At 35.9% G+C, this 22,724-nt stretch overlaps 1 protein-coding gene across 3 annotated transcripts in view; it reads left to right on the top strand.

Annotated features, from left to right (window-relative positions):
• MMS22L (MMS22 like, DNA repair protein) overlaps positions 1–22,724 on the top strand; it is a 125,884-nt gene that overhangs the window by 91,429 nt on the left and 11,731 nt on the right. The window contains exons 16-22 of one of the 3 annotated variants that reach the window (XR_004628574.1): positions 972–1,122; positions 3,291–3,442; positions 4,296–4,438; positions 9,564–9,723; positions 14,134–14,303; positions 17,201–17,412; positions 20,702–20,792. Coding sequence is in view for 2 of the 3 variants with exons in the window: in XM_002925178.4 (XP_002925224.1) it covers positions 972–1,122; positions 3,291–3,442; positions 4,296–4,438; positions 9,564–9,723; positions 14,134–14,303; positions 17,201–17,412; positions 20,629–20,792 (1,152 nt within the window). In the remaining variant the exon portion in view is untranslated. Of the gene's footprint in view, positions 1–971; positions 1,123–3,290; positions 3,443–4,295; positions 4,439–9,563; positions 9,724–14,133; positions 14,304–17,200; positions 17,413–20,628; positions 20,793–22,724 lie in introns of all 3 variants that reach the window. The other 2 variants (XM_034670847.1, XM_002925178.4) reach the window with 2 other exon arrangements.

Below are 22,724 nucleotides of genomic sequence, written 5' to 3'. Positions count from 1 at the left end.
AAGATAGATTCACTGAGAAGGGGAGTTCAAGGAACTCAGAGGCCAGGATATTAGAAGAAAAGCCATCAAGGATTATGACAAGAGTGCCGCTAGAGAGGATGTTGTTAGTGAGCTACAGTCTTAAAGGAATGAGGGGAGGTGAACTAGGTAGCACAACGTGAACGGTGAACGCAACAAGGAGAGTTAGTGACTGGTATCTGATGACATGAGAGTCAAACCTGGAGGTTTTCAGGAGGAGGAAAGGGAGAATGCTCTAGAAGCATCCGTGGGACCAAGAAACAAGCTCTCCCGTCTATAATTCAAATGTGGGAGAAGGGTGGGAGACTACACAGCCACCATTTGAGAGAGCTGTGTAGGAGCCAGTGCTTCATAAGCAATTTACTCACAAACATAAATTAATATAATACAAATTAAGTTGGGGAATTCCCAGGAAATCACAAAATATACTTATTTGTTTAACGTGATTAACTAGGGAATGCTAGTTCCTAGGCTTAGTGGGTTCTGAAGGAAGTGGAGTGCCACTGATTATAGGAGGTTGTTGTTTAATAGACAACTAGCCAGTGTCTAAGGTAAGACTGAAGTCTTCTCTGTGGCAGATGGCAAGTACATTAACTTGATTGGAGAAAAGGAGATGCTAGAAATACTTTTTTAAATGGGTTTTTTGAGTAAGAGAGGCACATGAGCAGAAACATCAGGTGTAGAATTTGGAATTTGAGGAAACCATTATAGATTTGATCACGATAATGCGCAAATGGATTATTCTAGACCCGTTCTTGGAAATCTAAACTATCACTACAGAAATTTCTTTGGCAACATGAATTTAGTTTAGTTTTTGCTTTTTGTTCTGCATTTCTAAATGTGACATTTTATTATTGAGTGCTGAATTCTTTTTATCACTATTGATATAATTTGGGGAAGGGGAATAGTTTTAAAAAATTCTTCACCATAAATTTCTTTCATTTTAAATCTAGATTTTACTCTGCTTGCAGTGGACATGCCCAGCACAGCTCCGTCAGATCTTCAGCCTCAGCCAGTTATATCAGTGATGCAACTTTTTGGTTGGGATGATATCATCTGGCCTCAAGTTGTAGCAAGATACTTAAGTCATTGCCTACAAAATAGGTAAGTGACTTGATTTCAGGTATGCACGTTAGGAGAAACTCATGATTGATCAGTACACTAGGAAAGTAAGAATTCACAAGTAAAAACTGATCTTATTACATAAATTCTCTCTCAGGTGGTTTTTTGCTTTTGGATGTATTAGTGTTTGACAGTGGCAGTATCCTGCTCAAAAAAAACAAAAAACAAAAAAAATCTTGCTGCTTAAGCCCTTTTTCAAAACTGTTTTTGTAGGACTGCCTTATTCCATCTGAAATGACCTTTCTATACTCACATTTGTGAAAGAAATTATGCAATTAATATTGCTGGTTCTGTAATATACTAGTATATTATTGTATTTTTTGATTCAATGATAGCTTTCCCTTTAACAGTTAGACTTTTAAAGACTTGTCTCTTAACTTGTACAATTATGAACAAGACACTTCATTACCCTGAACATTGGTTTCCTTATCTATGTCTACTGCTGTGTTACATAACAGATCTGAGGAACCCCAATAGAAAAAAAACACCATAAATAAAGTTAAAATAGAAATAGTGTAATCAGGAAGATTTGAATAAGAATATCAAGATGAGGGAAAATAAAATGAATACTCAAACCTAAGAGACCCCCGTAGCTCCTTTCCAAGCTGCCAGTCAGTGAGAAGGGGGATGCAGTTGGTGAGGTTGTTCTCATAAAAAAGCTCACCAAGCAGACGTTAAATCACCTTCTCATTGGCTTTCAGTCCTAAAGTAAGGGAGTTCGACTTCGACTGGATTATTTTTAGAATCTCTTCTAGCTTGAGAATTCTGTAATAACAAACATTATTAGTATTTATTAAATACTTTTAAAACTATCTGCTGAAACTGATTTATTTGTTTAGTTGCTGAAACTAATTTAGTTTAAAAAATAATATTTGGCATATAATAACAGTTGAAGAAATTGATATGTAAAGATGTTAAATAATTTTAGGAAGGTTCTGTAGATAATACATGACAAACCTGCATTCTGCACTATGTAGTTTTTGTGGCAATTTATGTTCAAAGTTTTTCAAAACAGCATTTTTTTTAAAGATTTTATTTATTTGGGAGAGACATAGCATGCATTAGAGAGCGTACAAGTTGGGGAAGGGGCAGAAGGAGAGGGAGAGCGGGGAACCCGACGTGGGACTCAAGCTCAGGGCCGTGAAATCGTGACCTGAGCCAAAGGCAGACGCAACCTACTGAACCACCCAGGCGCCCCACAAAACATTATTTCTAGAGTTATGACTTACATGTATTATTTAACTTTTTGAATTTACACAGCACTTTATAGTTAGCTTAAGACCACCCTCATCCTTTCTACCCCCTGATTATAAAATGGGTAGATAGCAGATTTAGCCAGGCCTTTGGCTTCATAGAAAGATTTTATTTTTCAGTTGTTACTTTGGAATTCTTTGATAATGACCGCCCATGGGTTGGGGTAGCAGGAAAGAAAGGAATGGGAATGGGATTGGTTAGAAGACCCACATAGAAATATACTTTGTCTTTAACTTTTTTCTTATATAAATGCTCATGACTTCTGCTCTTTTTATTTTACTCTAAGGGCCACAATTTTTTTTTCTGCTTGCCACTTCATTATCATCTCACCTTGCTAGTTATTAGCCCCTTCCTTGATTTTCCCACTTTAACCTTATTCTCTCTTCCCTCTTTCCCTTGGCATAACCCTACACATCTGCCACCAGTGGTAAAAGGAAAATTAAAAATTAGAAGATTATAGGGGCGCCTGGGTGGCTCATTCGTTAAGCGTCTGCCTTTGGCTCAGGGCGTGATCCCAGCATTCTGGGATCGAGCCCCTCATCAGGCTCCTCCGCTAGGAGCCTGCTTCTTCCTCTTCCACTCCCCCTGCTTGTGTTCCCTCTCGCTGGCTGTCTCTGTCAAATAAATAAATAAAATCTTAAAAAAAAAAAAAAAAGCAAAACTCATATTTAAAAAAATTAGAAAATTATAGATGATAGCAAGAATATGTAAAATTTCTCTTCGGGTATATCTGTACTGTTTATTTTCAACAATGCCTATCTGCTTTAATGTGTGTAAAATAAGGGAAGCCAAGAAGTGGGGTATGTTAGAATGTGTTCCTTCATTTCTTAATCTCTGTACTCAGGGAACATATTGTCAGGTTTTGGTTTTTAATATCCATCAACTTATTTTTGCAGCATGTTATGTGAAGCACTTTCTCATACGGGCTGTGTATCTTTTCAAGCCTTAACTGTAAGATCATGGATTCGTTGCGTTTTGCAAATGTACATAAACAGCCTTTATGTGCCTGATGATTTGTTCATTGATATAAATCCTGGACAGGCCGTTGGTAAGTATCTCACACATTTCGCTTTCTAGATATCTCAGTATGTTTAAAATTTCCTGTTTTGTCACACAAATTAATAGAAAAAAGGTACAAAATATATTTATATAGTATATAAAATATGCTTGTAATATATATAAATAGTAACTTATTTCCTTTTGCAGCCTGTTTCTCTTTCTTGATATTTTCCTGTTACCATATATGACAAATTTCTCTCCTGTAAAGATAAAAGAATTTGTTTCCTTGGAAGCCAGGAACAAAAACTTACTCTCCAGTGACAAGCTATTTTTTTACCTTGAAGAAACTGATCACACAAAAAAAGTAGAACTATAGAGTAAATAACCAGATATCACACTGTTAACACCATAAAAAGAAAAGTATCCAATTATGAATAATTCTCTCCCATTTTATATTAGATATTTTACCTCTCTTCTGCTTTACTATGATTAGTCGCAGAGTGATACGTGTAGTTTATATGTTTTTAAAATACCCATACAGTTTTGGTTGTCTGTAGGACGTGCCTTTTCGTAAAGCTGTTCTTTATGGCCGTTTATAAATCACACAAAGGCTAGACTGAGAAAAATGCTTCAAATTTACTTTGATATCTTATTGCATCATTTAGCTTTACATGAATAAGCTTTGGGGCTAGAACATTCACAAGTGTATGTTTGTTTGGTTTTAAACAAAACCTTTCCTTAGAGACTTAACTGAAAATTTTTAATCATGGGAAATTTGAAGTTTTTTTTTAAAAAAAGGTGTTATGAATGAATGCTGCATTCCCTACTCTCATCCATATATATGTGTAATATAAATATATATAATAAACATAAATATCATTATGTTATTTTTATCTTAACAGAAAAAGAGTACTTGGAACAGTTGGCTGAACTGACAAGGTTGCTATTTAAACTCTCAGAAGTAAAGAATATTTTCTCAAAGGCTCAAGTTGAATATTTATCCAGTCCAGAAGACCCTACAAAAGCACTTGTTCTATTTTTTGAGGTATTTTTCATTTATTAGTATAATTGTCCAAATCAGTTATAATTATTTTTTCACAAAAACTTGAAGTATTTATGAAGTTTTTCTGTAAAATGAATTATTTTAAATTGAATCGTATTATTGTCTTCCTGCTATTATAAAATTCTGAAAGAATAAAAATGTGACAGTTGTTTAGTACAATTCACTCTTAAGGACAGCAGAAGAATTACATTTAATGAAAAATAATGACTGAAGAATGCTCCATAATAGGGGCACCTGGATGACTCAGTCCATTAAGTGGCCAGCTCGTGCTTTCCGCTCAGGTCATGACCTCAGGGTCATGAGATCAAGGCCCATGTCAGGCTCCACATTCAGCAAGGAGTCTGCTTGAGATTCTTTCTCCTTCTCCCTCTGCCCACCCCCCATGCTCATGCTCGCTTTCTCTAAGGAAATAAATAAAATATTTAAATTTAAAAAAAAAAGAATACTACATAATACCCTCACATTAAGGCTTCTGTCAATTGTAGGAATGTCTTATTGCTGAAATTGCTGGATAGCAATATTCTGCAGATACTTGGGAACTAGATTGCCTTGTACATGGTCCCATAATAGTTCCAACTTAATGTTTATCACCCTGTAGCAAACAGTAAATTTTACAGTAAGATTTTATTGTATTTAGCATAAGCACCAGCTGTTTCATATCATTATGGTTGGGGCTTTAAAATCCAATCCATTTGTTTAGTTTTGTCTCCATAATAAATAGTCCCTTTCAACATTTGACTTTTAATTATTAATTTTGCAGGAATTTCTGTTATGTGGTATTCTTTGCTTTACAGCCTTGTTGAAGTTGTTAACTTGTTTAGATTAGTGTTTTTGTAAGCTATTCACAATAAAAGTTGGTTTATTTTCCCTCAAAGTGTTTGGTATTAACGTCAATGAAAATAAATACAACCTATAGGCTAGGCTCTTCCTATAAATGTGAATTCTTCCATTGGTTTCCATTAAGTTAAAAGTACAATTGTATGACAATTAGTGATATATTAATCCTAAAAATATTTAGTAATACTTTATGCAGCTATAAAATAGACATTTCTTTTAAGCCTTTTATTTAGTAGTTGATTGAATCTTAACCTGTACTTGAACACTTCTGCTAGGACCCATACTGGACCAGAAAGGGAGGTAGAAGTCATTTATTTCACTAATAGTTTTCAGAGACTACTAATTTAAGCCAGTCTAAATTAATTGTTCTTTCATCGCTCAGTCAGTAATAGTTGTTAGCTAAATGCTAGATAGTATTATGCTAGGATTTCTTAGGGATTTGAAAAACCAAAAGAAGTAGCCCCTTGATCTTAGAGAACTTTCTTGTCTGAGAATACAAGATAAGCACAGAGGTTAAAATAATAAGACAGTGTATGCTAAGTGCCAGTTAGTTGTTAGATCATTCAGTAGGTTAGTAATTCAGAACATCTTGGTCTAAGAAGTTTGGATTTTCTCCTGTGAACAGTATGAATGCTTTATAAATTTTTAAGTAGGTCTGATTTGATCAAGTGACTTTTTAAGAAAATTAGTAACAGTAGAGTAGATTAAAGGTGCAGAAGATCTGTTGGCCAGAAACAAGTTAGATTTAGAAGGAATTGAAAATTGAATCATGGGATTTTTGAAGGGATGTGAAATAAATACTGTGTTTAACCAGAAGAATGATGATACCTTAAGAAGAAATGGGAGCATCATGGTTTAGGGTGAGGAAGAAGTAGGTGAGGATTTCAATTTTAAACTGGTTTAGTTTGAGATTGTATGAGGAGTCACCAAGATCATTCCCAAGTGCTATATGATTTGCTAGGAGGACTTAGACCTCAGCATATAGTTGTACTCACAACTATGACTTATTGCAATGGAAGAATCCAGAGCACAGTCAGCAAAGAAAAAAGATACCTGGGGTGAAGTCTGGAGACACCAGGTACGGCTTCCAGCGGTCCTCTCCCAGGAGCTGCACTGGACATGCTTAATTCTTCCAGGGAGGAATTGTGACAACACATCTGGAACGCTGTCTGCCAGGAAAACTCATTAGTGACTCAGTGCCTATGTTTTTTAATGGGGACTGGTCATGTAGGTCCACTTTGCCTAGCACTTAGAAAATTCTAGACTCCCAGAATGGAGGCAGATATTCAGCATAAACTACATTGTTTCCACAAACAGTTTTGGCTCAGTTTTTCCTCATTCTTATCAAGAAATGGTAGGAAAAACCTAAGGCCCCATTTGCCAGCCAAGAGCCAGGCTTAAAAGTAGGCCTTTTTAAAAATAGCAAGTCTGGGGCCTATTCTGTTAACTCTTCCCTGCGCAGAAATGATAGTATGGCATGTAAATAGTGAGAGAGATCCCTGAGATAGTCTGAGAAATACATGTCTTATAGTCTAAGGAAATGAAGGCTAAACACAAGAAATACTGAGATCTAGAACAGTGTGTAGATCTCAAAGATGTTTCATAGACCTCTGGAGGTTACTAATACCTTTCCAGGAATTTTACAAGCTCAAAAGTGTATTGACATTTGCACAAATAGTGCAAAAACCTTAGCACAAATCAATACCATGGTCCAAGATTATATTATCATTTTTGCTCCCATGCAATCACAGGGGAAAAAAGATCCAGTTTCATTTAAGAATATCTTTATGAAGCAGTAAAATTATTAATTTTACTGAATTTTGACCCTTGAGTACATGTCCTTTAATGTCCTGTGAATGACAGTGGGAAATGTACTTAAAGCACGTCTACTGCATATAAAGCGAGGTAGCTGTCCGTAAATAAACAGCACTTGTGTGATAATTTGAGTTACAAGCTGACCTACTGCTTTTATCTTGAAAGAACAACTAACACAGTATGGTTATTCAGACTTGGGTATTTGGCAGACATTTTCTCAGAAATGTATGAAATGAGTATCACTTCAAAAAAAAAAAAAACTGACAGTGTTTGTTGCTAATGACATAATTTGAGCTTTTAAGAAAATTAGAATTTTGGAAAACTTGTATTTGCCATTATGTGCTTGAGAGCTTCATGATACTTAAAGACTTCTGATGACACTGGTGATAGTATTAACAAATATAATTTTTTTAATGAATAATGAAATGTGTCCACATTGGGAAGATGTATAACTCAGTGAGCCAGAATTTTCCAAATGACCAAACAGGCTTTTTAAAAGCATGCATGGGTATTAAACATTCACTCAAAGAGCAAAATAGATCAGTGGTTTTTAATGTAGCCAGAGTACAGAACATTTGTTGACATGGTTTTGAATGCCATAATACAATTAACCTTTAAGAAATACCACTTGTCAAGTTTTGGTGTAATATCAGAGAGGAATTCCCACAGTTATCTGAAAAATCTATTAAAATACTCTTTTCTCTTCCAGTTACATGTATGTGTAAGATTGAATTGTTTTCTTCTGCAACAGATTTTATGCAGAAACATATAAGACACTCTAGCTGTCTTCTATTCAGCCAGACATTAAAGAGATTTGCAAAAATGTAAACATTATCACTAATTCTTATTTGTTTTGGAAAATAAAGCTGTTTTCCATAAAAAGATTTTACTCTGTTAACATATCATGCTTATTATTTTTAAAAGAACTAATAAATAATTTTAATGTTGTCTTTTCATTTCTTACATGGTAAATATCAATAGGTATAACCCAAATAATAAACACCCTAAGATTCTCAACTTTTAAGTGTATAAAAGGGAACTGAGAAGTTTGAGAACTTCTGGTCTAGGAAAAGAAACATAGAGAACCAAGCGTAAAAAGCTAAATCGAAAAAAAGATTCATCAAGTCCATATTTTGTTGCTATTTTCATCATCCACCTCACAGTCAGTCACTCCAGGTCATAGATTCCTTATCTTTTCCTCCATTCTATGCTTTATTATCAACATGACTAAATTTAATATCACCTTGAATAACTTACCCTAATCCCTCATTTCAGAGCTTCTCCACAGGTCTTTGAGTGATCTTCACTCCTGCTCTATTTCATTGACCCACCCCCATGACTAAACCTAAGTGATCCTGTGGCATCATTTGGATTATCTGAGGCTCTTTGACTATCACCACTTGTGCCTCCAGCTCTCCAAGTGACCTCACATGCCCTTCCACTTCCCTTCCTCCAAGTGCAGCATCCTCTCAAGGTCTCACTTCTTCCCTATCCACCTTAATTAGACCCCTTGGGGACCTCACTGCAGCTATACTCTTAACATCATCCCTCCAGTCTTCCATCTTGGTTCTTCTGGTTCTACCTGCAAACCTTCAACCGTGGATTGGTGCAACCACTTGCTTTCTCTTCTTTGTCTTACCTGCTGAGAGCTGCAGAAGCAAAATCACATAGCTATGTATATTGGTGCTTATATATAGTTATATGTATATATACTCAGCCTTATAATTTAGGTCATTGAAATCCACTGTAAGTAAGTCTCCAATAATGGTTTGAAGACTTTGCTTCTCTTCTCTAATCTCCCAGCCCATCTCTAGCCAGTCTGCTCTTGATTCTTTTTGTGACTGCTCACCTCTTGCTTATTCTCACCTTTATTTTTTTTAATCTCCCTTGCTCTTCCCATTTCACCTTCTCTCACTGCCTCACCTCACATTTCTTCCTATCACCTATCACCACCATTTTGCCATCTGTCCCCATTGTGCCTCATCATTTTTCCTCTGAGAAAGTTAATCTAGCATCTAATTAATGGCTTATAAAGAAAATTCTGAGGGAAAAGATCAATTTATATCACAGAACTGAACATTATAGAGGTCTTACATGTAAGAATTAAATATTACATGCAAACCTTGTTTGTAGGTTTTCCTTATAGGAATTTGGGGATTATAATTGCCAGTTGTATACTATGATATTTGGAAGGCTTGACATGATTTGATAAAACTTCTTTTGTATCGGTTCCATTAATTTTTTTTTATTCTTTTAGCCTTTTAATTATAAAAGGCGAGACTTAATTCTTTCCACTGGCATTTTTTAACTGCTGTGAATATTTATTGGAAAGGTAAGGATGTACACTTAAGAATATATAGGGGGGTGTATGTGGAGAGAGAAATTTTCTTTATTTCTCGAAGTCAGTATTGTGTGAAACTTGGGAATCTAAATCATGTTTTTCCTTTTTTTATAGGCTGTTGGTATTACTTACGGGAATCTGCAGGAACTTTCTGATAAATCTGCCATGGTCACAAAGTCCTTAGAATACCTTGGTGAAATATTAAAATATATAAAACCTTATTTGGGAAAAAAAATTTGCAGTGCCGGGCTGCAACTGACTTACAGGATGATGGGTATGTACTTCTAACATTATTAAAACTTCCTTAGGTTGAACCTATTGTATCATGATAGATAGGAATATATTATACACTGGCTAAATCACTGTTCTCCGTACAATCATGAGAATAATTTGAAAGACAACGATTTAGCTCATGTTGGCTTTCTACTAGTGTAACCCTATCTTGCCCCACCTCCTTTCAGAACTCTTCTTGTTATGCTTGTGTTAATATTAACTATGACCAAAACAGAAAATATCCTGTTACCAATTTGCTGTCAGTAGTCTGTTGTGAATCACTCACATTGTGAATACCTGGATAATTAAAATTGACTTTTTTTTTTTTAATGCTTATCTGTGCTTTGTTAGAATTTAAAATATCAGGAAACTATCACTGCCTTCTATTTTTCTGGTCTGCTCCGTATGAAGGAGGTCAGGAAAGAATTTATTACAGCACTAGAGATATTTATGCTTGAAATCTTGCTTCTCACAATACTATGTTTTCTCCTTTCAGAAAGAAATCTTTTTCTGTGCTTGTGCTATAACAACACAATTCATCCTTGAGGAAGTCAGTAATTTGAATCCTTTGTTCACTAAAGCCATGTTACTAACCAAAAATAGGAAGTGGATAAAGGGAAATGAGAAGTATTTCCTTAGAAGTTTTTATACAGAATTTAAGGGTTTTTTTTTTGCTTTTTTTAGTTTGTTTTTTTGTTTTTTAATTTCTCTGTGGCCTAAACCTTATATCTGCTCCCTTTGATCTTGTGAACATCTGAATAAACCTGATTTGGGCTGTCTGAAACCTTTTATCTTTGTTGTGAAAGATAAAGGAGAATGCAAAAATGTGTAAATATGGATGATGTGGAATGCAGTGAAAGCTATAGTAGCAATGCAAGCATCTTCATTTTAGAGAAAAACATAAGTGATTATTATAAATTTAACATAGTAAAATGTAGATGAGTAAGTATTTCAGCACTCAGCCTTATAATTTATTAGTCTCTGTTAGATTTTTGCCAAGCTAAATGTATGATTTCAGGATATATCTTTATTTTACAAAATATGTAATAGTCATAATGCAAAATCATATTCAGATTGGTGATATGTAAACCCAGGATAAAGTTCTCCTTACGAAGAATTGAGGACCTTCTTTGTTCTGTTACATGGTTGCGTTTTGACTTACTGGAAGATAGATCTGTATTCTTTCCTTATGTCTAAATCTCAGAGACTAGGAATAGAATATATTTGTACAGTGTTCCTCATTTGTGCATTAAAAACTAAGAACAGATAATTTACTGTCTTCTCTATGTAAAAGGCTCAGAACAAAATGGAGGAGGAATAAGTATAAAATTTTGGGGGTTCAGGCGTTCTTTAAGTGTGTGGGTTGGGGATATCATATTCACTTGAGGGCAAGAGTTAACCACAGAAACTGTATTTTACTTATCTGGCCAGTTCCTAACTGAGGACACCCCTGCTGTCCACTTACAAGAGTGCTAGTGAAAGGTGCAAACTATTGATAAAATCACACTTAAGATTAAGGCATCTGGGGTCTTAATTGTAACTCAGTAATTTCAGAGAAAAGATTGATTCATGAGTAGTATCTTCAACTTTGTTTTTATCATTTTTTTGGTTTTTCTCTTTATATCTCTTACTTTTCCATCACATGTTTTTCTGTTGGTCATTCTCTCTTCATTCTTCCTTTGTCTTTGTAATTGAAATTCTACCCATGACCCTCAGTGCCCAATCCAGATATTCCACATTTTCCACACCCCCAGGTAGACTTGGTCTCCCTGATTATGCTTCATCTGTCCATCTCTTATGACATTTTTCATAGCTTGCCAGCTTTTATAATTATTTGTGTACTTGGCACACCCCTACTGTATTTTAAATTCACTTGTGATAGTGGCCATATCTTTTGAACTTTTTATTCCCATTGTCATGTTGTATTTTGAACAAATAAAAACATTTCCTAGTTATGTATTTGGCGCTGCATTGGGAATTGAGGATACATCAGTTGAAGAGCTTCACCAGTGTGGGAGATGCATATACTAAATAAATGTTTCTGGAATATGATGATTTTATAAACCTAGCTGGCAGTACATAATGTATCTTTTAATGTTCCTAAATGAGCAAAGTTACTTTCTAACTATAAACACATTTTTAAATGCCTATTGTAATGATCCCAATCCTCCTCTTTTTTTTTTTTTTGAGGCATAGTATATGCATAGAATAGAAAATAAGTAAACGCATAAGAACTCTTAAATAGTGCAGCTCTCTTCCAGTTGTACAAGTATGTTCCCCACAATTTTTTTATACTTTCAGCATCATCAGTTACATAAGTGATATGTTTGTAGCCAGGAAAAAGACAATTTTTTACAAAGCTATATTATATATTTAAACCTTGCTCAAAGTTTTTTACTTAAAAAATTTTTTTCTCTGCATTTTTTTAAAGTTTTATTTATTTATTTATTTGAGAGCAAGCACGAGAAAGAGAGAGCACACAAGCGGGGGGAGGGCAGAGGGAGAGGGAGAAGCAGACTCCCTGCTGAGCAGAGATCCCAATATGGGGCTTGATCCCAGGACCCTGGGAAAGGGGTCCAAAGGCAGATGCCCAACCGACTGAGCCACCCAGACCCCCGTCTTTGCATTTTTAATACTACACATTTAAATGTTCCTTACTGAAACTTAAAAAACTGGAGTTCTGGGGGTGCCTGAGTGGCTCAGTCAGTTGAGCATCTGACTCTTAATTTTGGCTCAGGTCATGATCTCAGGGTCTTGGGATCAAGCCCCACGTCGGGCTCCAAGCTCAGCATGGAGTCTGCTGAGATTCTTTCTTCCTCTGCCCTCCCACCTCCATGCTTGCACCCGTGCTCACGCTCTCTCTTTCCTCTCAAATATATAAATAAATCTTTAAAAAAACAACAACAACAAAAAAAAAAACCCCTAGGGTTCTGATTTGGCAGTAAAACAAATGGATTGTCTCTGTCTTCTGTGAACTTCTAAAACTTAAGATTTTCAGCAAAGTGTTTTAACCATTGCAGAAGATGAAATACAAGGGTAGATGATAGCATTTTTGGTTGGAAGGCCCTTGCTCTTTATAAGTCAATTCCTGTGTGACACCTAAGAGTGATATGAATCATTTCAAATGTCAGTGGTGATGGCAGTTCCCTTTACGGGTATATTAATGTTAGTTAGAATGTGAGTTCTTCTTACATTGCTGTCATTCACCAGTTTTCCACCTACTGGAAAAATGAGCAAGCCAACGTTATTTAAAATACTGCTAAGTGAGCATTGTGTTTCTTTATGATTGATTATTGTATTTCCTTTTACAACAGAAGATTAATGTTGCTGTTTGTTCTTAGAAGTGATTATTGGTTGAGCTTTTTTCTTTTAACATCAATATACTCTTGTATAAGCATATTTTTGTTTTCCTTCAGAGCTTGAATTTTACACTTTTGTTTTATGGAAATGGCTTTGAATTTTATCATCTCCTCTGCTTTCTAAGATGGAATAAAATATAAAAGTTTATGCATTTATGTACCACTGCGCCATTTGGGCAAGCGCTTAATGATCTCCTTTTAAATTTGTTTTTTCAGTAAAGAAGACCTCAGTAGGAGAAATACACTCTAAATGGGAACAAGATATCTGCTCTTAATTACTTTACTAAACAAAGGGTGCTCATTTGTTTAGTTCCTCTCTCATCAAATGTAGCAACTGACTCCTAGTTTGAAGGAAATCATAATATATTTTGTGTAGTGAGGATGTCTGCTTCTTTTCTTTCAGGATCAAAATTTAAACTCACTGTGTATATTAAACAATTGAAAGTTATAAAAAGTGAAGTTCAGGGAGGTTAAGTGATTGCTTCAAGGAAGAGCTAATCCTTTTTTCCTACTTTAACAATTAAATTTAGTTATATCTTTTTGTGTTGCAAACTGGGTTAAGACAGCCTATAAAATTTTATGTAAGATAAAGGGTATCAAAAAAGTAAATGTGGAGAAGTAGCATGATGAAGGCTAGGGAGAGGGAGCACACACATAAAAGCATAATGCATGGTCTTCTAGAGTTCCTAAAGTTGGGTTATAAATTTGCTTCTGAGTTTCCTAGCAGCCAAAGCAAAAAGAGAGATTGGATTAATTACAACATGTGATCTGTATATTCATGTAATGTGTAGCCAAATCACATGGTGTGTTTGAGTGTATATATATTAAATGCCAGTTGCTTAGGAAATATACTAAGCCCACAATTCTGAGAGAAATTTGTCTCTAGTGAAATATACGACGTGACATCAGTCTTTTGACCCCTAATACGTGTTTCTCTCTATTGCCTACTTTAACTTGGTCCTATGTGCTTTAAATATAAATTTTATGGTGGAATGGCAAAACTTCCTGTTTAGAAGGTAACCATACCTGCTGTTACTCCTCTTCTTTGTCAGGAATTCTTGTTAAATCATGGGCACAGATCTTTGCCACCTCTAAAGCGCAAAAACTACTCTTCCGGATCATAGATTGTTTACTGCTGCCACACACCGTGCTACAGCAGGAGAAGGAGCTGCCTGCACCTATGTTGACTGCAATTCAAAAGAGTCTTCCTCTGTATCTCCAGGTATAGTAAGTGTGGCTGCTTGCAAGTTTCAAAGAAAAAAAAAAAAAAGAAACTTTGCCTTAAAACAATATCCTAACTGCAGATTTGAAAACCATCCATTGTCATCTCAATGTATGTGTGTACATGTGGCACTTCCATTGAACAAGCTTTAAATTCCTATTGTGTTTGGCTGTGAAAACAAAGATGGAAGAGGTAAAATCTCCCAAGAAGCAATTAAAGTTGAGATAGGAGGCTGACTAGCATAGACACAGTAGTGTGCTCCATATTTGCTTTCGAGGCCTCAGCTATCCGCCAGCCAGACAGCAATGAAGAGATGTGAGGGAAGATACTGTAAAGGAGATGAGTTGTAAAGGAGCAGAGTGGGTAAGAGTTGAAGGACCAGTCCTGTCAGAGGGAATAGAAGGTAAAAGGCGTGAGCTTTAAGAAAGTGTGGCACGCTGGGGAAGAGCAAATAATTCTGTTGTGGTTGGACACTCATCTAGGAGGAGCCATATACTGGAAGGCTCAAAATGTGCCACACTAGGAAGTTTGGACTTGTTATTTTACATGGGGATTTGAATGCATTGTTGATGGATTTTTGATGGATTTTGAATAGGGGAGTGGGAATGACATATCATATTTACATTTTAGAAAGGTGTTGCTGGTGGCAACATCTAAGATGGTTGGTGTGGGAGTTATGTTGGAGACTTGGAAGGCAGTGAGTAGTTCATTATCTGAAGGGTTTGAACGAATCCAGTGGGTATAGAACTCACACAGCAGACTGCAAAAACATTTAGGAGGTCTGATTAAAAATACTTGTGGAATGAATGCTGTGGAGTAACAGAAAGACATAGAATACTTCCTAGATTCCAGAGTGGCTGCTTATGCAGATAGTAGTGTTGCTAACTAACATGGGCAATTCTAGAGATGTTGGGATGAAGGTAATAATTGATTTCTGAACAGCTTTCATTTGAGGTGCTGTGCATTATCTAGGTAGGCACTTGGAAATATTGATCTGTCATTCAGGGGAAAGCACAGAGTTGAAAGTGTACTTTGTTAGTCATTAGTGTCTCATACTGAAGATAAGTGCTTCTTAATTTGGGGTTCAGCAAGGGAAGCTTGAGGAAGAAGAGGAGAACAGAATGTGATTAGGTAATAAGCAGTCTTTTCCAGAGATGGATTTTTTAAAACAGATTTTTACAGTTTCTAAGAAATTTTAAGTTGCCTTTTTAATTTTGTTTTGGTAATAACAAAATAAAGTTTAGTGTTGTCTGCTGGCAGAAAGATAAAGTGTTGCCAATCAGGGAATGTGGGTGGGAAGGAATCTTGGGCAGTGGGAGAGTCTGAAAAGCATGTTTTCTGTGGCCCTCTTAAGTCAAAATAGTACAACCAGAATTCGTATTAGGGGCATTTGGCTGGCTCAGTTGGTACAGCATGGGACTCCTGATCTCAAGGTTGTGAGTTCAAGCCCCATGTTGTGTGTGGAGCCCAATTTAAAAAAAAAAAAAAAACTTATAAACTTTGTAAGTGGTTAATTGAAAAAATTGGTAAAGCAGAATTTACTTAGAGCTATACCTTTAATTTCTTAAAGGTACTCAGCTGTCATCTTCAGAGTTTTCAGAACATATCCATGTATTACTTCATCATCATCTAATAACATGCTTGAAGAAACTGGCTAGAGGGGTGTTCATTGCTTTTTTTTTTCCCCAGTCATTGTTTGATAGTGTCTTAACAGCTCTATTACTTTTATCACAAATAATCTTTCATTTATAGCTAAAATAGAGACAAACATTTCTAATTATTTCTCTAGGAAAACACGTTGCTAATCACGAAGAACCTAACTATAAATGACCTTTTAGCACATGATTTGTCATCGTGTTGGTGACTGTCTGTATTTTAGTAATATGCAGTATTTAGTAACATTGGCGGAAAAAAATTTCTATTTCTCAGGGTATTGGTTTCATTGTTTGTAAGTATCAAATACTGTAATCCACATGAAGTATTTTGTTAACTTTGTTAATTTCTGTACAAATGGAAGGGTTTAAATCAAGAACTCTTAACTTCTCTAAACCTCAGTTTCCCCAACTATAAAATCGGAGATGTGATGATACCAACTCAATGTTTTTTTGAGAAACTTTAATGGAATAAAGAATATAAAGCACATGGCACAGTGCCTGACATATGAGACTCTTAAAATAGTCATTAATCAGAGTTGTACTCTTCTGTATTTCTCCTTCTGTCAATTTTTTTTTAATTTATCACATTTCTTACCATGGAAGATTTTTAGTATAAATGCTGTAGTGTCACTCAGATAAATGACAAGTACCTACATTAAAAAAAAGACTTAAAAATGTATTTTGTTGGGGCACCTGGGTGGCACAGCGGTTAAGCGTCTGCCTTTGGCTCAGGGCGTGATCCCGGCGTTACAGGATCGAGTCCCACATCAGGCTCCTCTGCTATGAGCCTGCTTCTTCCTCTCCCCACTCCCCCTGCTTCTGTTCCCTCTCTCGCTGGCTGTCTCTATCTCTATCGAATAAATAAATTTAAAAAAAAAAATGTATTTTGTTACTTTGAAATTACACACAAATGTAGTTGATGAGTGTGGCGGTCACGTCCTCTGGGTATGAGAGGAAGAAGGGAGCTCCCTTTGTCTTCTTGCACTTCTCCCTGCTTCATTTGCATACACCCCGAAGGCACACACTTTGGTTAGATACCACCCCATAGGCGTCACCCAAGCTCAGCAACTCCCTGAGCCTCATATTAACATCATTTGTTGGTGTTGGGCTGTGTCTTTGTTGATTGTGGTTAAATTACACATTCTGACATGAATATTAATGCTAGGGGCTAAATTAATAAGTTCCTCAATATATTTTTTTTAACTTTGCCTTTTACTATTTCTTTTCTTTTTTCTCCTGTAGGGCATGTGTATCGTGTGTGGTCAGTCTCAAAATCCAAATGCCTATTTGAACCAATTACTAGGGAGTGTTATTGAGCAGTACATTGGACGGTTTCTTCCAGCTTCACCGCATGGTTCAGGTCTCGGACAACACCCTGTTTTGTTGGCATTGAGAAACTCTGCCGCTGTTCCACCGATCTCACCTCTAAAGAAATGCATCGTGCAAGTCATAAGGTACATCAGATATTAAAAACAAGTGGTATTTACAATGTATTAATCTTTATTAAAAAGTAACAAAGCATCCCCAAAGTATTGGCAACACTTAGATGCTAGTAGTTTAGAAACTTTTCTTTTTCCTGAGAAACACTGTAAGAATTTACTAAAATGACTTTTGCTCATGGCAGCTGGGTCAGTGCTCTTTAAATTGCTTGTTTTCTCTTCTTAGCTATTATCTTCCTTGTATATGTCCTAAAGATACATATTTTCTCAGTTCTTATCAGAGAAACAGTAAGTCTATTTTCTATAGAAAACACATTATTTATATTTTTTAAAGAGAACAACTCAGTGAAAAAATGAATGCTAATATGAAAAAGGAAGCACTAAGAAGTCCTGTTTTGTTAGTTTCCTCTCTGTCTTAATAACTTCATTTTATTATTAGATGCATAAATGAAACCTCCTAGGTTTTCTGCTACCTTTTAACTGCAACAATAGAAGATTCAATAATAGAAATTATTTTTTCTTTGTCTTCATGGAGTATTTCGCTTCATATGAAATTAGTTTTTAAACTTTAAGATGCTATGGTGATATATAGGCATACCTTGTTTTATTGTACTTCAGAGACTGTTTTTTTACAAATTGAAGGTTTGTGGCAGCCCTGCATCAAGCAAGTCTATTGGCACCATTTTTCTGACATTATTTGTTCACTTCATTTGTCTGTATTATGTTTCAGCAGTTCTCACAATATTTCAAATTTTTTTGTTACTATTATATTGGTTATGGTGATCAGTGATTACAACTGCCTAAAAGCTCAGGTGATGGTTAGCAGTTTTTTAGCAATAAAGTATTTTTAAATTAAGTTATATACATTATTTATTTAAGACATCACGCTGTTGCACACTTAATAGGATACAATAGAATGTAAACACAGGTTTTATATGCACTGAGAAGCCAAAAAATTCATTTCACTTGCTTTATTGTGACATTTGGTTTATTACAGTGATCTGCGACCAAACCCACAATATCTCTGGGCTGTGCCTGTATATTATTCTTACCTAGTATTTTTTTCTGTGTTTTTATGAGACTCAATAGTCATTACAGAATTCCATATCTAAATCTTTTCCCTTCTGAACATTTTTGTGTTCCCAGTGTTCTATTACTGAGTTTGGAAGTTTTATATTCCTTGTTTTATATTCCTTGTTCGCTCCCTTTTGCCATCTTTTGGCAAATGACTGCTTCTTTCTTTTCACATCTCTCTTTTCTTATCACATTATACCTAGACGGTTGCAACTGCTTTCACTGTGTCTAGTCTTTTCTTCCAGTTCAGCCTAAACACTGCCCCCAGATTACTTTTCTTGAAAGTCCATTCCATTATGACCCTTCTCTACCCCCAAACCTTCATTTGCTCCTTTCTTGCCAATGGAATAAATTCCATATTCTTTAGCTCTTCGTGATCTGTCACTAAACTTTTCCAAATGTACAAGATATGCCATCATATGCAAACCCTAATGAGACTGGTTTAGTTATTGCCCTTCCAAAATGCTTTACATTTCCCTACATCATAGTTTTGTTCATACCATTTCTCCATTAAAATGCCATGCCTTTGTGCTAACTTCAGCCTAGACTTTATAAGACCTATACCTAATGTCTCTGTGTACTATGATGCCTCTTGCCTTCTTCTGAAGTCATGTGCTCTGTTAAGATTTCATTCACAGAATTGTAATATTTTGGCCTTACTTGTATCTGAATTTCCAACAAGACTGTGGTAGTCTACCACTATATTTGAGACGTTATATAAGTAATTGCAGTACAAACCAAATGATAAGTGCTAAAGTGAAATTTTTAAGGCCATAAAATTGTTTTAAAGCCCACTGTTTAGAATCCTGGCTGCTTTTGTTGACTTTCCTGTTTACCAGGGAAAACATTTTTCTCATGATTTCTAGTTGAAGACCCAAAATTTTAACAGTTCCTTTTTTCTGTGTTTTAACTGCTCAGGAAGGAAATAGATTGCCTCCTGTGCCTCCCTCCATTCCATGCTCCTCAACTCCTGCAGTTCCCCTTTTTTGTTAAGGCTCCTTCCTCTGAATTCCTGAGAATTCTGGGATTATTTTCAAAGCACCCATCACATTATAATAGCCTATTTATTTATTTATTTATGGTTTTGCTTGTCCAACTTTTTCACTAGACAGTGAGCCCCTTGCCTTCAGAGACCATATTTAACTTAACTTTTCATTCTTACACTTGTACCTGGTATACTGTAGGTGCACACTAAATGTTTAAGGAATTCAACAGTGAACAAAAAAGACAAAATCCTTGTCCTCAGAGATTGAATGAATCTATAATATGTAATATTTGTTGGAAGTCACGGTATGGAGTAGAAATGATGATGAAGACATAGTTCCTGCCCTAAAGACTTTATAATCCTTAGTGATTTCCATGACTCATTTTGGCAAACTTTATTGCTTTGCAAATACATATGAATGTCTAGCTTAGATTTAGCTGTATATGATAATTTTTCATGTTGTCTAGACCTTTTAGAAACTGTGCAATTCCCACTTTCATTTATTCACTTAAATGTATACTGAATACCTATTATAAGCTAACACCTTCATAAGAGGTAGAGATATAAAAATGAGTAAGATAAATTATCTTTATGATCTCTGTTGACTTATAATGCTGAAATTTGTTTTGCTTTGAGAGAAGATATTAAATCCTAAATTACCTCTGATTTTTTTACTTCCTAAGAGAAGAAAAGAAGTAAAGCTGGAATGGGAAGCTAAACTCCTGTTACCGATTTGGAAAAATAAGACCCTTACCAAATTCCTAAATAAATAAATGTGAGGAGAGATTTCTTTATGCAAATTTGACATTAAAGAAAATGTTGCATTGTTGAGGAGCTGATAGAGGAGATCGGGCTCATATTAGAAAAGGAAAAAAAAAACAAATTAACAATTAGGTTTTCATTTGGGTTTTGATTAAGTTCATTTAAAGATCAGGTTGTTTTAAATTTAGTTTGTGTCTGTATTCTACTTTAGCCCTTATAACAGAGTGGGGATGTGCAGTCATTGCTCCTAAAATTTTATGTTTGAGGATAGCATGGTAAAATATACATATTTTTTTAAATTGTGCTTTATTAATTTGGGGAGTAAAATTTGTTAGGGTCTTTAAAGTATGTGACATTTGATTCTGCTCATTGAAACTTTATCTAGAAGAAAAAATTGTGCTTCTTTTTAGGAAGTCCTACTTTGAGTGTAAAGGGTCCTTGCTCCCTCCTCGCTTAGCCTCTCTTCTGGCCTTCATCCTGCAGCTCTGCAAAGAAACTATCATAGACATTTCTGAGGTTGAACTGCTCCTCCCTGGCGTCTTAAAATGCTTGGTGTTGGCCAGTGAACCCCAAGGTTAGTTTGAATCTGTGTTTGTTATACTTTTCTTTATGTAATACCAGTTTCTATATATTGTGGCTAAAAAGCAAACTCCAGTGGATAGCTGAAGTTGGGCATGATAAAATAGTTAAAAACTGACATGTTTCAGTGTAGTTTACTTCTGTTTTGTTTTTTCCCCCAAGGCAAACAGTTTATTTAAGGGCTCCTTCCTCTGATTAGACTTGTTAACCTTTTAAAAAGTATTTGTTTAATCTGACTGCTGTATTAAATCAACTTGTTACCTATCATGTGGTGAGGGGTCAGCGTAAGTTCTTCTGTTCAGGTTTCTGCTAGAATATCTAAGCTGATTTCACGGGGAAACCTGGAAGGATCCTTTTGATCCTAGTCCTTTTGTTTTCAGTCTCATCAGCCTTACTGCTAGGGATCTCTTTAAAATATCATTTATTTCATCCCCACTGTGAGTAGCGTGCTTTAATAAGCTTATTGAGAATATGCAGAATAGTAGCCATAGTTCTATCCTGAAGGAGTTTTTAATGTAAATAGGATGCTGTGTGTGTAAGTGTGTGCATGTTATCATTATAATGTGATTGTTCGGGGCAGGGCTTCTCAAATGCTTCTACCTAAGTACTTCTAACTGCTGTGATAAGTGAGTGCAATGTGTATCCTGAAGAATCGGAGGGCAGCACCCAAAGTGGAAGCTGAAAGCTCAAATAGCTCTTTGAAATGTTCTGTTTTATCTCAAAATTTATGCAAATTTTATTTAAATCTGTATTTATTTTAATAATTAAAATGGGTGTTTTTTGTTTTTTTTTTTTTTTCCTGCTCCCAAGTTTGGTTTTACAAAAAAATGTTATGGTGTGTTAATATAGAATGCCCTTACCTGGCGCGCTTGGGTGGCTCAGTTTTAAAGCGTCTGCCTTCGGCTCAGGGCGTGATCCCAGGGTCCTGGGACTGAGCCCCTCATCGGGCTCCCTGCTCCGCTGGGAACCTGCTTCTTCCTCTCCCACTCCCCCTGCTTGTGTTCCCTCTCTCACTGGCTGTCTCTCTCTCTGTCAAATAAATAAATAAAATCTTAAAAAAAAAAAAAAAAAGAATGCCCTTACCTGATAGTAGCATCTCTGCACTGAAAAATACCCAGATGGACCCCAGAGTCTTCTTTAGAAAGTGTGTCCTCGTTGAAAAGTTATGCGTACTTTCAGTGAAAGCCTATTGTGGTGTACAGGACAATCTGTTGAGACGAAGCAGTCAGTATAAAATTTTAGCTAGCCTCTTGTTTTGGTGATAGTGATATTTATCAGGAAGGAGGCCAGAGTGTGGAAGATGAATTTGGCTGCTCACATCTAGCTGGTGAGTGCATCACATGCTCCAGGTGGGTAGAATGCAGAATTGCCTACCTCTGCATTGCTGTCTTCGTAAGCTGAGGAAGCAATATTAAACACAAATCTGTGTGCGCACCTGAGAGAAAATTCTTGCTCTCCTTGTAGTCTCAATGTGTAAAGGAATAATTTGTAAAATCACAGAAAGTTAGTGTTACTAAGTGACTCAGCAAGCCCACTCCTAGGTATATGCCCAAGAGCATTTTAAACGTACCATCCTCTCCAAAGCCTGTACTCAAGAGCCTAAAAAGTTCCACTTCTGGCATGATAACATAAGGAGCTCTGCTGACCTACTCCCCAGCAAAACTGGTAGAAAGTATTTATAAGAAAGCATTTAAATTATCTGAAAATAGTCCTAAGGGTATATAGCAAATGGAGATATATTTATTTAAGAAAATCTACTAAAACTTGGTAAAGCAGCAGGAATCAAGACTACTCCCTCCTTCACTTCTCCCAGCTCAGTAAGACAGAAACTCTACTCCGGGGGCGCCTGGGTGGCACAGCGGTTAAGTGTCTGCCTTTGGCTCAGGGCGTGATCCTGGCGTTATGGGATCGAGCCCCACATCAGGCT

This window comes from Ailuropoda melanoleuca, chromosome 10, assembly GCF_002007445.2.
Source record: "Ailuropoda melanoleuca isolate Jingjing chromosome 10, ASM200744v2, whole genome shotgun sequence".
Classification (NCBI taxonomy): Eukaryota; Metazoa; Chordata; class Mammalia; order Carnivora; family Ursidae; genus Ailuropoda; species Ailuropoda melanoleuca.
The sequence above is the reverse complement of the archived record's forward strand: the minus strand, read 5'-3'. Positions and strand labels throughout refer to the sequence as shown.